We start from the raw sequence: 15,325 nt of genomic DNA on the forward strand, positions 1-15,325 counted from the left end.
TGGGAGACTAAGGTAAGGAGTGTTAGCTTTGAGATATATTGACACTGAGGTTCAGAAGAGGGGGAGCTGGAAATATGGTCCTGGGCTCAGCGAAGAAGTTTTGGGGAAAAAGTAAGTGCCTTTCATGGCAGGGTTGAGTTTCTTTGTGAAAAAGAGACTGCAGGTGTTTTATATTTAGACTGTCTAGTCAGATGGTAATTACGCCCCCTTTGTAATCAGTTAGGGAAAACTGAGAGGAAGGGAGGATTCAAAAACTGTGAAAGCAGAAAGGAAGAAGGGCAGGGCAAGTTGAGAAGTCCTCTGGCCAGCAGGGAGGAGGAGGACATACAGGACTGCGAAAGGGGGTGGAAGGACTGAGTACAGGTGCCCAGGAAACCCCGCAGGCACTCGCAAATGGGGGGGACAGGGAGGACAGGAGGTGGGCTGCCATGTCTGCTGGTGCCCCACTCCCTGAGAGTTCCCATCTCAGCCAGTCTCCCTGGAAACGAGCATGTTCCTTGATGTCTTGCAGGGTGACGACTCAGATGAGGAAGATCTTTGTATCAGTAACAAATGGACTTTCCAAAGAACCAGCCGCAGGTGGTCTCGCGTGGACGACCTCCACACACCACTCTCTGGACCAGACAGGAATGGGTCCCCAGGAGGCACTAGGATGAGGAACACGACCAGCAGTGAGAGTGTCCTCACAGACCTGAGCGAGCCTGAGGTCTGCTCCCTTCACAGCGAAAGCAGCGGAGGCAGTGACGGCCGCAGCCAGTCCGGCCAGTTCTGTGTGGACAGTCCGGTCATGCTGGATGCCATGCCAGGCAGCAGCAGCCTACCGCAGTCCTCCAGAGACCTTCTCAGCCACCCTTTCCACCCCAAGAATGAGAAACCCACCAGAGCCAGGGCCAAATCATTTTTGAAACGCATGGAGACTCTCCGAGGGAAAGGAGCCCACGGAAGGCATAAGGGGACAGGGCGGACCAGTGGCCTGGTGATCAGTGGGCCTGTGCTGCAACAGGAGCCTGAGTCCTTTAAGGCCATGCCGTGCATCCAGATACCAAATGGACATCTCCAGAGCTCGTCCCCCACCACCTGCAAAAAAGGGCTCCCATGTTCCAGCAAATCGAGTGGCGAGAGCAGCCCATCGGAAAACAGCAGCAGTGGGGTGAGCACTCCTTGCCTGAAGGAACGGAAGTGCCATGAGCCCCACAAGCGCGGGGGCATGTACTTGGAGGACCTGGACGTGCTGGCAGGGACAGCACTGCGGGGTGCGGGGGACCAAAACCACACGCACGAGTTTCACTCCCAGGAGAAATTGATGGTGCATATTCCCAAGGATCACAAACCAGGAACATTCCCAAAGGCACTTTCTATCGAAAGCCTGTCACCCACAGACAGCAGCAATGGGGTGACCTGGAGGGCCGCTGGCATCTCCCTGGGCGGGCAGCAGGACCCCGTTGCCAGGGAGCCCAGGCTCATGGCATCCTGCCACAGGGCCAGCCGAGTCAGTATCTATGACAACGTCCCAGGGTCCCACTTGTATGCCAGCACGGGAGATCTTCTGGACTTGGAGAAAGATGACCTCTTCCCTCACCTGGATGACATCCTGCAGCATGTCAATGGGCTCCAAGAGGTTGTGGATGATTGGTCCAAAAATGTCTTGCCTGAACTGCAAACTCATGATACATTGGTTGGGGGATCTGGTTTATCCTCCTTTCCATCTCCTAATCAGATCACCTTGGATTTTGAAGGCAACTCTGTCTCGGAAGGTCGGACAACCCCCAGTGATGTGGAAAGAGATGGAACATCTCTTAATGAATCAGAGGTCCCTGGGGTCAGAGAAAGGAGGGATTCTGGAGTAGGGGCCTCTCTGACCAGGCCAAACAGGTGGGTGGCATGCTTTTGTGAAATGATTTTTCATGCATTTCATAGTAATTATGCTTTGTTTATTTCTTTAACAACCATTGATAGAGCCCCTTACTAAATGCCTGACAGCGTTCCGAGTGATACATGTGGTGAGGAATTATTTGAACAGAAGAGTCTTTTGGACAGATAAGGTGATTGAACCCATGTTAACTCACATTTATTTCTCTGACTGTTTACCCTTTATTTTGATCTTAGTTTATTCAAAAAAACCTTTTTAGAGCTTCCTAGGTGCAAAGCATTATGCCAGACACTGTATGTAGGGAATCACGGATAACTGAGGCCCAATTCTGTGCAGAGGCTCTTCCCATGACCTTGCGACAGTATTATAAACAAAATGTCTCTACCCCAAATTTTAAACATTTTTAATACTATGAGCAATTTCTGAGATCTAACGTGTGTGCTCTGTAAGTTTGTTTTTGCTTTAAAATGCTGGCTACAAAGTACATAAAACCTGATTTACAAAGCCCATTTCAGAAGCACCCTAGAAAAATGTCCCTGGGAGGACTTAACTAGTAGAAGCACGGCTGTGTGTGCCGCTGGGTTTCTGGAGGAGGCAGTGATGTGTCTTGGGGCTCACTGATGTTTCACCAGCTGTGCCTGTCGCCTGCAGGCTCCATCTCAATAACGAACAAGAGTTAGCGCACAGAGGCACAGAAGGCAGTGTGAAAGTATTCTCCAGATCCCAGACACCTCAGAGCTCTCCCTGTCTCTCTGCCTCTCTGTCTCTTCTTCTCCCTGTCTCTGTCTCACTATCTCTCTGTCTCTCAGACTCTGTCTCTCTGTCTATCTGTCTCTTTCTCTCTGTGTGTCTCACACACACAGTCTCCGCTGCTCTCAACACTTTGGGAACAAATTTGGGAATAAACAAATAAATAAAACATATCACTTATTTGAATATCCGAATGAAACAGATCATATAACTCTTTCTAGATTTATTCCACTTGGAAAAAATCATTTCTTATGTTGACTCTGCACATTTGCATCTTCTGTTATTTGTTTTGTGATTTTTCTTGGCTTGAAAACTATTTTGATTAGCTACTTAGGCATTGGTGATGTCCTGTCTTTCCCGATAACAAGTCCACTTTATGACTGGCTTCTCTGACGGTCTTTCCTGTCAAGGCGACTCCGATGGCACAGCTTCCAGCTCTCGCACCAGCCTCGGCCGTCCCCGACGTCGCCCCACATCAGCAGCCAGACGGCCGGCCAGCTCAACCTGCTGCAGCGCTTCTCGCTGCTGCGGCTCACGGCGGTCATGGAGAAGCACTCCATGTCCAACAAGCACGGCTGGACATGGTGCGTAGCACGCTCACGGACGGGGTCGTGCACTCTCGAGCTAAGTATGCGATTGCAAAAGCTGCAGTGTTTACTTTCTGATATCTGAAGAATCCATTCATGCCTTCACTGGCGATCTCCCGGAGATAACCCACAGGCTCAGTCCTGCTTCCTGCCTTCTGGGGCGACACAGCCCACGGGAAGCATTGCTTTATTTGTGGGCTCTCAGCCGGTTTCCAGGGAAGGCGTTCAGGCTCCAAGAAAGAAAAAAGAGTCCAGTAAAGGGTGATTAATTGTGAACAGAGGAATTAAAAATAAACTTGCCATTAAATAATTCTGGCAGTTTGCAAAGAAACATCTGTCACTTGTACTTTCTGGCCAGATGCAGAGCTCACCACATAGAGCATTGTTTCACTCAAACAGCATTTAATTCTTCAAATACATTTCTACTTTGATTTTGCCAGCAAATAACAATAAGAGTATGCAGTTAACCTTTGTAATAAGGAATTGACAAAAGCATATGTTGGAACTTGAATGTGGATCTATAGCAGATGATTTGGTGGATTTGGATTTGAAAAAATATACAGTAAAATGTGTTAGTAATTGTCCTATGTTATGTATTATGTATATAGAAAAATCAATGGTACTTTTATAGAAATATTTTAGAAGGTTATGCATTGAATGGTCAAATCAATGTATACTTGTGTGTTAAAATTCCCTTTTAGAAGTACAACTGGCGCTAGAAAAGTAAGGACTTAAGCAACATATGTGGTTCATCTTCTTTCTTCCTTTCTCCTCAAACCCCAATGAGATTTTTTTCTTCCTCTTGTAATTTTTAAATTTGTTTTGTTTTGTGAGGGACTTTTAAGTGTTCATCACTTGAGAGATGTGTCAATCACAATTAGATTGGAAAGTTGTCCACTTCACTTGAAAATAGAGTTACAAATACATTCTGCTAATGTGAATCATACTGTTTAATAGTTAGAGACAACACATAGGCGAGGTCACACATAGTACTACCATGTGATGGGATTAATTTAGAGAGAATGTTGAATTGTGCCTGTGCCTGTCGGGTATTCCAACAAAAGCTTGGCTCCCTCTTGCTTGCCTCCACAGCCTCTCCCCACAGTGCACCCCACGGGGCTTGCGTGACCTGGTTTATGTGAATTCTAGGTCAGTTCCAAAGTTCATGAAGAGGATGAAAGTTCCCGATTACAAAGACAAGGCTGTCTTTGGCGTTCCTCTCATAGTCCACGTCCAGAGAACGGGACAGCCCCTGCCACAGAGTATTCAGCAAGCACTGAGATATCTACGCAGCAACTGCCTTGATCAGGTATGGCTGTAAATCCCAAACACCAGCTTGGGTTGATGGAAGGCCAGAACAAGTCAGATCTGTCCAGTGTCACGAAAGACATGCCTCACCAAAAATAAGAGGTATTAGGATCTTTATATGTCAATATTTAATTTGACCAGGCTATGGCCTTGTCAAGCTAGTTGAGAATGTTTCCACATTGGCAAGTTGAATGACACCCCGGAGTGACTACAGAAAGTTAATGTTAATAGTTTTTACCTGTGATGTCTAATATGCATTCCCTGGAAACTAGGAGCTAAGTACTGCCTTTCCTTATTATTGTCCCAATGCCGCCATTGATTTCACAGCATTCTTTTATCCCTGTTACATTATTTTGGAAAAAAGAAAATTAGATTTTTATGTCTCCCTTTACTCCCTTTATTAATTCTTGTCCATGTTTTTTTGTTTGTTCGTTTTTTGGCTTTATTTTGAAGCAGCACTATGACCAGGAAATGTTAAACCAAAGACAGATTTATTTACATCTTTTTAAAATGTGCAAGGAAAACGTGATAACAGTATCAACTAAATCAAATATCCTTCATCTTATAGACTTGATTAAAAAACTCAAGCTAAACAAAAATTCAGTGATCCTGATTAAGGCCAGGGTGCAACCTGTCTGCCATTTACGAAGCAAAGCCTCTGCTCCTCCAAATTAACACCCATTAGTTTCTTAGACATTCCGTCCAAAATAAAAGCCATATTATGCTTGCCAAATTGCAATCTTGAATAGGGGAAATATTTCCAGAAACCTATTCTATTATAGTCTTTGCCCATTGTACTTTTAAATGCCATGTGGAAAATCTGTACCAACCTAAGATCATTTGCACTTTTTATTGATTTACCCTTGGCCTTGAGTTCAGTGGACAAGAATGAGCTAAACTACATGAACTCGAAGATCTTGGCTACTGACGCTTGTGGAGACCCCAATACTGAGACCACACTCGCTTAGAATCAGGATGGTCTCTTGATGAACAAGATGCCAGTTTTCAGTGGAGCTATTATAGGAGTAACTTTTTCATTTGAAACCATCTTTGATTGAACTGAATATATGATCCTCTTTGCTCCTTCCCACTTCTAATTTAAAGAACATACAGATATACATTTTCCCATTTTTAGATGTCATAGTATAGGGTGGAATGGCTGCCGTTATTGTTGTTGTGATGATGGCTGTTTTGTTTTGAGAAATTGCCTTAATATCTCTGATTTTTGAGAAATAAGAGGAGCAGATGACTTTTCTAGGCTGCTCCTCTTTGGCAGGTGCCCCACATTAATTGACTTGGGAATCACATCCCAATGGAACAAGCCAATGAATCTGGTTACTTAAGCATAATTGTAATTTTTTTTCTTATTTTAGAGCTTTTACCAGGAACACACATTAATCAATACTCTGTAAGTGTCTTACTGAGAAAAAATGTGAAGAGGTGGGCTCTGGCGAACATTTGGAAATGCCTACTCTAATCTCTTTTCTAATGCTAAAAGTATTGCAATCACACCATTTGACAAAGGACTTTGTGGCCTCAGTTGTACTTTTGTTGGTTTGTTGGTACAGACCCAAGATTGCGTTTTGTGGAAGGTAACCTTTTATTCAGACACGTGTTTTTCCAGACTTCTCAATTTCCATAAGGGTATATATCAGATTCACCCCACTTTTGGCTCTCTTCCAATCCTTGGCTCTGCCCTTTATTAAGCACAGAGAATTTTTTGCTCCCAAAGCATGGCCAGCTAATGCTTATCAGCAAAAGCTCCGTTAAGAGAAAACAGTGTTCAGGAATGCTTAAAGGAAGCAGAGTCCATCTATGCCATTAGTTCAATAATAATAGCCTTTCTTGACTGCCCGGCATGTTTCAGGCAATTGTACTAAGTGTTCTGCACTCATTGTCTCATTTAATCCTACATCCACTCTGGGCGTGTTAGCCCCCGGGTTCCAGTGGTGGAGCCAATGCTTGCTTGTAAATCTGCTTAACTCCAGAGTCCAGGTGTCTAACCACTGCACTGTACTGCCTCCCTTTAGAATTGCTTTTCCCCAGTGGATTCTGGGGTGGTGCCATCTCCAGCACTGAGGGATACTTTAAGAAGTGGCCCTGCACAACTCAATGATGATTTTACTATCAGGGTTTTGTTAATGGCGTTGGTCATTACATCATGTAGCGTCCTTTCTGTGCGAAGGAGGGAAAGAATCATTTTCTCTGGCTTCACCCCTACAAACATTGTGTTTCTTTTGCACAACTGTTCTGTTTTTAAATTATGAACGTGAGACTCATTCAACCAAATGTGTTTTCCTCTCTGTATTGGCTGCTAGAAAGCTTGGAGCCAAATGTGTGTTCTGCCCATAGTAAATATTTGTAATTTGGGGGGCATGAGTTTTCTGTACCAACCTCTTTCCTAGTTTTACCTACCCTTTTCTTTATTTTCCTTTTGCTATACTTTCTCTTTTTTACCTATTATCTTCAATTTAATTCTGTCTTATTGTATCTTATAGATCACTATAAGTCACCTCACTATTCCACTCACCACAGAATCCTCAGTGTAGAATGTAAACCATTTCTGCTCCCATAGATTCTAAATAATGTATAGCACCAGTATTACTGGTCATATAAATAGACAGAAGGATAGTAGGCACCAAAACATCCTCAGTACTTACTCACTGGCTTATTCTCAATGTCCGTCTCAAGTCTCTGTGCCTTAAATCTGGAAGAATGTCATGCTGAAAAACAGGGTGCTGGCAAGGCTTTGCAGGAAAAAGACCCATTTCATGGATGCAAATACTAATCCTAAATGTAACCAAGATGAATAAGGCAACACTTCTCTTTCTGTCAGTCACATGTCAGAACATCTGTGCAGTGTCCAAGGGACTTTCACCGTAGCCAGTTCCCACCTTATAAGGCACTCAGTCCTGGCAGGGTTTCCTGCCTTGTATGTTCCTCCCTTCCCTTGTCACATAGTGTAGAAGGCACGCAGAGGCCACCCCTCGAGTCCCTATGGAAAAGGAAGGCAGTAATCAGAAGGGAACAAGGGAACATTAGAGAGATGTAAAGAAGAATCAAAGAAAACCTGGCTCAAGAGGAAGACTGCCCTAGAGATTTAAGAGCAAACAAGAGTGAGTAAAAGCTAATGAATCAGAAAAGAGAGGGAAGCAAGAGTAAAAGGAAGGATAGAAACACCGGATGAATGTTCTTTCTTCACCAACAGCACCTCATTGGAACTAAAGAGATTTAGGTCCGCACAGTGCTTGTGACCTGCCTAGAGTCACAGAAGGCCAGGACATCTCCAAATATCCTTCCTCTAAACCACACTTGACTGGGAACCACCATCTGATACTCTCCCAAGTCTTTGGCCTTCAGAATCTTAGGGAAGGAGGCTTTCTGCGCTGAGCCAAACCCCTTCTCCTCATGCTAAGCATCCACCTCAAACATAAGCACCCATGGCAAATAATTGAGCCCCACAGAGCCCTGAAGCATCACCAGCGTGTCACCTTCTGTGCTCCCCAGTGCACAGCTGTCCACATGTGATGAGCACCGTGCGGCATCCCTGTTAGCCCTCGCAGCTGCTGCGGGTGAGACGAGGAAGTTCAGCCTCCAGTGATGAAGCATTTGTGCTCAGATATAGTAGGGTGTGCAAGGAGTCTTGCTTGTTGTCTGTGTTTCTTCCTCTGCCCTAAATCAGTGGATGTGTCACACGTGGTTTCCGGTGCATGTGACATCACTCAGTGAGACGCTAAACCTGTAACACTCAGAACAGGAACCCGCCGCACACGTTTCTTATGAATCTTTTTCTGAATAAAACTGCCCTTTCTTCGTTAGCTGAGCACATTTCTGAAGAAGAGGAAATGGAAGTCCTAATAAACATCATTAAGTCCTGAAAAGATCAGCATAAGCAGGATGCAAAGAAGGAGATTTAATATTATTCAGATGAAATTTGAATTCTCTTGCTGCACTCAGGCCCAACCTCTCCTTCTAAGGGAGCACTAAGTTCTAAAAGCCTAATTATGCTGAGAAGACACTTCATACTCCTATGACTGTCCTCTACCCCACTGCCTGTCGCCTTCCAAAACCAATGATGTTCTGGGACCAGGCATTGAAATGATACCTCGAGTCCTCGCTTTTTCACAGGAAAGAAAACAGTAAAACTAGACCAAGGAAACACTCATTACCCATCCTATCTTGAAAAGGAGAGAGAGATCACATGCAGGAGAGATGCTTGTGAAGTGAACTTTGCATGGCTGGCCACCACCCTCCCCTGTTCAGAGAGGGCACTTGAGCTGTGCTTTAGAGGCAGGTGGGAGTAGGGCCCGTGGTGTAATGTGCAGGACCCAATGCAAAATGAAAATGTGGGGTCCCTTGTTCCTAAATTAATAAAAATTTCAAAAAGGTGACAGCAGAGCATTAAGCCAAGTATGGGGCCCTGTGAGATTGCCCAGGTGACCTACCCATCAGTGACAGACAGGAGGCAAGTGAAAAACATTCCGCTCTCTGTGGGTCTTCCTCATAATGAAGCAGGGGGGATCTGGGCCACCCCCGGGCAGCTGTGACGAGGGGGATGCCCTTAGCAGCAATACATTTCTTTGTTCCCCATTTTATACTTGGGAAAAAAAATCTTTGGTCAAAAATGCATATTTGTCCCTGCTTTGGAAACTTTTCAAAGAAGAAATAATTATCGGTAATCGCTCAGGCCATCACCCGTGTGTTCTGTGAGAACAGATAGGAGCAGCTCTCTTCTGGTCTCAGGACCCCTACACCACCAAAAGGACTTTCTATTTACTGTGTGGGAGCACAACGCAACTAACAGAAGCCTGACCCCCAAACGGCTTACACAGTAGGAAATTCACGATCTCACATAACAATAACAAAGAGTCAGGAAATAGGGCGGTTGCAGACTAGTCGTTCATCAGCTCACCCATATCTTTGAAGACTGGGGCTCTTTCCAGCTTTCCCTTGTGCATCTTCAGCTCCTATATCTGGAATCTGGTCTGATTTGAGACCATCTTTTCTTTATTAGGTTTAGGAAAATAGTTTCCTTCTGTGCTTCCAACAAAAATCCACAGAACCCGCAGATATTTCCCATGTCCCTTGGAAGAGAGGGTGGGGCGGGAAGGTTATTGTCAGAATTTGAGGCAGAACAAAATAAATCCCTGACAACCCTCTGGACATCCTGAGATCTAAGTCAGAACAAGCAGCTCAGAGCCTGCAGCTGGAGCGCTCCAGACATGTCTAAAACAATTACAATAACAACATTTGCCGAAACGAGAAAGAAACTTGGAAACTGAACAATACAAAGAAAACACCACTGGGATGTGTGTGTGCACAAATCAGTGTGTACCCAGACACAGAGCCCGCAAGACATAGCAGACAAAAGCGGCACATGCTCCACAATTGAAACATAAACACCCGTCTGCTTCATCCTTTTTAAAGATCCCGATCAATACTCTTCTCCTGTTTAAAAAAAAAAAAAAATAGGAATTCTTCTCAAATAGAATAATACCAACTCACATGAGGATAATTATTTGTGAGTCACACACAAGAATTCACCTTCAGGGCATTTACATTCTGAGAACTCCAGAACACCACAGCTCTATGGTGTACACAGTCCTGGGCCTCCTTCCAAAATTAGGAAAATCGAGATGTAAACAAACTGAAGACAGATCTCACTTCAATAATCATTCATTCGACATCTCAAATTTTTCTTTTGATAGTACATGCTTTCTTCCCATGCACCTGGATGAAATTTGGAGTAGTTGCCAGATGAAGAAAGATAAATGTCCCTTAGTTTCTTCATGGAGAGTCATCTAATTTTAGCAAAGATATGCATTTTCTAGACTTTCCTAACTTTAAGAATAAAAGAAAAGTAATTAGCATTTTAAGTGACAATACTCCTGAATTGGGACAATTATCCCCTTGATGCCTTCTTGCTCCTGAGTATTCTGATCTGTGGAATTAAGGTGATAAGCCCTGGAACGCAAACAAGTATTACTAAGAATTCTGTTTTTATGGGCACAAAAAGTAGCAGTGTATAATTTCCCCTGCAATCCACTCAGCTGACTTAAACCAAAACCTGAGTATTCTCTAATTGCTTGGAATTCTTCCCTTGCTGTGACTGCAATTTAAAAGATTTAGGGCTGCTATCCATTTGTAGCAACAATCAAGAGTGCCTTTGTCAAGACACCTGAACTTGGGTCAAGTTGGTCACCCGGCACTCAGAGAGGGTGGTGAGATGATCTATGTGCATGTGTTTCTCCAGGTACAGAAGAAAGAAGAGTGTCCCACGCTAGTGGCCACCACCTACCTGTCCAACCATTCAGGAATGTCCCACCTTGCTTTGCAGAAGTGGGCTGATCCGTGAGCTGCTGGGGAATAAAAGAAGTGGAGACTGAGGGTTGAAGGACCAAGTTTTGAACAACTCGATGCCCTACAGACATTTAAAAATAGCACACATATTATTTCACTCTAAGCCAGGCTCCCAGAAAAGCTCAGTTCTTTTTTGGAAAGAGGCAAGTCCAGAGTGGGAAGGGCTTCTAGGCGGCCCAGAGCTTCACCTGCCCAGCCACAGCAGGGGCTTCGTCCTGGCAGGGCTCTGCTCTCCCTCACTTGTCCTTACTAGGAAGATTCCATACTGCCATATTGCTCCATTTATTTGTCAAGCAGGGGAGAAGTGTAAGCCCTATGATGAAAAAAGGCATGAAGTCTTTAAAAAAGCCACCCAGGAATCATTCTTACTAGAGCCATCACTTATACGCATAATAACTAACCAGGTAAACTAGTAAGTGCCAAGCATGATAGAAAAAGCATACATCTCAAGTGGCAAACAAAGGAGCTAAATGGAACATTTCTCAAAAGAAGACATACAAATGACCAACTGGTACATGAAAAAAATGCTCAACATCACTAATCGTCAGAGAAATGCAAATCAAAACCACGTTAAGCTATCTTTTCACCCCAGTTAGAATAGCTATTATCAAAAAGACAGAATAACAAATGCTGGTGAGGATATGGAGAAAGGGGGATGCTTCTACACTGTTGGTGGGACTGCAAATTGGTGCAGCCGTTACGGAAAACAGTATGGAGGTTCCTCAAACAACTACAGATAGTACTATCATATGATCTAGCAATTCCACTGCTGAGTGTATACCCAAAGGATTGGAAATCATTGTGTCAAAGGGAAACCTGCACTCCCATGTTTATTGCAGCTCTGTTTACAATAGTCAAGAGTTGGAAACAACCTAAATGTCTGTTAGTGGACAAGTGGATAAGGAAAATGTGGTATATTTACACAATGTAATACTACTCTGCCGTAAAAAAGAATAAAATTCTGCTATTCAAAGCCACATGGGTGAACTTGGAGAAGATTACTTTAAGTGAAATAAGCTAAGCACAGAGAGAAATACCACATGTTCTCACTCATAAGTGGGAGTTAATAATAATAATAATAAATAAACTGACAGTAATAATAATAAGTTGAACTTTCAAAAGGAGAGATCAGAACTGTGGTTACTACAGTGGAAAAGGGGAAGGGGATAGGGTTAGTGAGAAGTTTTTTAACAGACACAGAACGGCTAGATAGGAAAAATCAGTTCTGTGGGTGTATAGTCAAGCTAGGCGTCTATAATTAGAAATAACTTATTGCATGTTATCAGATGACTAGAAGAGAGGAGATTGAATGTCCTCATCACAAATAAATGATTGTTTTGTAATGATGAATATGCTAATTACCCTGATTTGATCATCATCACACATTGCATGCATGTATAGAAATATAATTCTGTACCCCACAAATATGTATAATCAATAAATTCTAATGAAAAAAGAAATGAAGTGCCAAGGATTTCAAAGAAGGAAAAGCAAATAAGACCCTTACATTAAAATAAGTGCTTATGATAATATTTTGTTCCATAAACACTTTTCAGAAAAATCTCTCCCCAAAAGGGGCTCTGGGTTTGGTTGCTTATCTGGGATCCATCCACCCAGTCCCCACCCACATTATTTCCACCAAACCTTGCATTGACCAAACTTCCTCAAAACCCCTATGAAAGCATGAACACGGGGAATGTTGCCTGCTCTGCTCACTAACAACTCCCAGCAATCACTACTTGAGTAAATGAATAAAATAATAACATCTACAGCGTGATAAGACTTTGCAGGTCACAAAGCACATTCACATGAATTTTCTCATTTAGTCTCCACAACAGCTCTGTGAGATGGGGTGTTATGCTAATGTTCATTTTATAGGAGAAGTCAGGGTTCAGCTACTGCCTAAAGTAATTCGGAAGTTACTAACTGAGATGCAATTGCAGCTCCTGCAGTCCTGGTCCTATGTCTTCTCATCATATTCAGTGGGTTGTCTTAGAAAGAAGGTGTCCAGGGAAAGAGGCAGCCTGGTTAACAGATCCCTGTGGTTTGTTTCAGGTGGGTCTTTTTCGCAAATCGGGAGTGAAGTCTCGAATCCATGCCCTACGTCAAATGAACGAAAACTTCCCTGAGAACGTCAGCTACGAAGACCAATCTGCTTACGATGTGGCAGATATGGTGAAACAGTTCTTCCGGGACCTCCCGGAGCCTCTCTTCACCAACAAGCTCAGCGAGACCTTCCTGCACATCTACCAGTGTAAGTAGAATCAATGCAGATCAGTGCTCCCATGCCCTCATCCACTTAAAAAATTCCCTATAGATTGAGTTTTAATTATACCAGTAATACATGAATCTATAAAGAAGTATTTAAAAGTTATCACCGTACTCTCCTCTTCAGAAGTAACTTTTGTTCCCAGTTTGATATGGAAATCTCCAGGCCATTTGTAATGCATTTGAGAATACCTTTTTGACATCAAAATATTCCTTCTCAATGGGGTTTTGTGTAAGATCTAAAAAGAACTTTCAATAAATTTAAAATGAAAAGGGGACACAATAGGAGTTGCTCTGTGTAGAGGTCTTTATTAAAACTTATTTGTTTTTAAAATTAAGCTCTTCCTTGGGAAATAGGAGGTTCACAGTCAAGTGTATTAAAAAGACAAGAAATAAAAAGTGTGTGTATTTTAATATTAAGTATTTTAATTGTTGAAAATCACACAAACCAAATCAAGGCTTGCTCATGTTTATTCAACTAATTTTTATTTTCACTTGGAATTTTTTAAGTGATATTAAATCGATAGTTCTCACAAAGCCTCTGTAACTAAAATAATCACTGAAATTAAGTTATTGATTAAAAAGTATTCTGCTAAAAGTGATTGTAAAGGGAGATATTAGAAATGAGCATGTGACTCTTTTCTAGATATGATAATGTTATGATTGTGAATTATTTTGATGGCCCACGTCTCAATTCTTTAGAAAAAAACATTTGGTCTGTGGACTTTGAGTTTTCAGCAAAACATGCCTGAAATGGATCTTGACATGGAATTGATCCAATTTGAAGAAGGTCCCTGCTATAGAGAATTCTACACTAAATGTGTTTAAGTAGTCTATAATATTGCAAACTCAAAAAGAATTGTAATCAGTACCACCTGTAAAAGTACAGTAAAGTGGCAGCCCACTGAATAAATATTATTTTGTCAAAGTGAATAGGTTAAGTTGAATTAATGATACACTTTGCTAGAGCCCAAACACAGGGAGTTCATGATGTTGCCGTGAGAGATTAACTGTGTTTCTCAATTAAGCTTCCCTTATGGTTTGGAAGTATCATATACGAGTCTTTATGTTTAATCAGTTCTTGGGTTAAGGTTGACACTAGTCGAAGGCTATAAGCCAGATTGTTTCTGAGATGTAAATGCCTTTGGCCCATACTGCGACTCATGAGCAAGAAGCTTGATCAATGCAGGGCTTTGTTTTAGCTGAGCAAACATTTACTGCATGTGGCTTATGTACAGGGCACCGTGCTGAGCACTCCAGGGCATGTGTGTGGGTGAGACTCACTCTCTGCTCGTAAGGACCTTGCAATTGAGGAACACAAAACATGAGATGAGTAGCTGCGATTCACCAGGTTTGGAGAAGTTCCATAAAAAGCTCACAAAGAGAAGTCCAGGGAAGTTGAGAAAAGGACTTGGTAGGGAGAGTGACACCTGAGGGTTAGGTGAAGCACATTGCATCAGCGTGTGTCGGGAGAGGACTGGGTGTTGGTCTGGCTTGCATGTGTGGTAAATGTTTAATGAGACACCAAATGACACTGCACTAAGCCAGGGCCATGCAAGTGAGGGCAGTGAATATTAGGGCAGGGAGTTCATACTTGATTCATACACGAGTACTGGGGAACCCTCAAGTTTTGTTGATGGATTTACCATTACAATGATTTCAGCTGTAAAGACAGAACCAAAAATTTATAAAACTGTTTAAACAAGGACTTTTTATTATCTCACGTGACAATTCCGTGGCTCAGTGATGCCAGGGCTAAAGTCAGCCTCTCTTGTCTTCCCTCTTAAGGTCACAATAAAATTGCCAGCACTTAGAGTGATCACATCTTCACAAAATCCCATCACAGGCAAGAGCAGAACATGAGGGCTTCTCCTTGGGCCTATGTCTCTTTTTATCAGGGAGATAAATCTTGCAGAAGCTCCTAACATTTTTCTTAGCTTCATCAGCCATAAATGGTTTACATCTTCTCCCCTAAGCCAATCACAGGAAAGAGGAATGGAATTACCATTTTTGGTTCATCCCTGGGTCTGAGGGAAGGGGTCATCTCTCTGAGTACATTGCAGCCCACACCTGAACAGACGTGTGTTTTCTTAGCAAGGAAGAAGGGAGAATGGGTCTTAAGTGGGTGGCCAACCTTGTGCCTACTACAAGGCTGAAAGTCCATCAGAACTCTTTTTTTTTT

The 15,325-nt window shown here is 42.9% G+C and overlaps 1 protein-coding gene across 3 annotated transcripts in view; it reads left to right on the forward strand.

Annotated features, from left to right (window-relative positions):
• The window catches only part of STARD13 (StAR related lipid transfer domain containing 13), a 211,872-nt gene that overhangs the window by 184,473 nt on the left and 12,074 nt on the right, over positions 1-15,325 (forward strand). For 2 of the 3 annotated variants that reach the window (XM_063102265.1, XM_063102264.1), the window contains exons 5-8: positions 512-1,872; positions 3,031-3,204; positions 4,357-4,516; positions 12,931-13,129. In XM_063102265.1, the coding sequence (XP_062958335.1) occupies positions 512-1,872; positions 3,031-3,204; positions 4,357-4,516; positions 12,931-13,129 (1,894 nt within the window). Of the gene's footprint in view, positions 1-511; positions 1,873-3,030; positions 3,205-4,299; positions 4,517-12,930; positions 13,130-15,325 lie in introns of all 3 variants that reach the window. The other variant, XM_063102263.1, reaches the window with a different exon arrangement.

This window comes from Cynocephalus volans, chromosome 7 (genome assembly GCF_027409185.1).
Source record: "Cynocephalus volans isolate mCynVol1 chromosome 7, mCynVol1.pri, whole genome shotgun sequence".
Taxonomy (NCBI): Eukaryota; Metazoa; Chordata; class Mammalia; order Dermoptera; family Cynocephalidae; genus Cynocephalus; species Cynocephalus volans.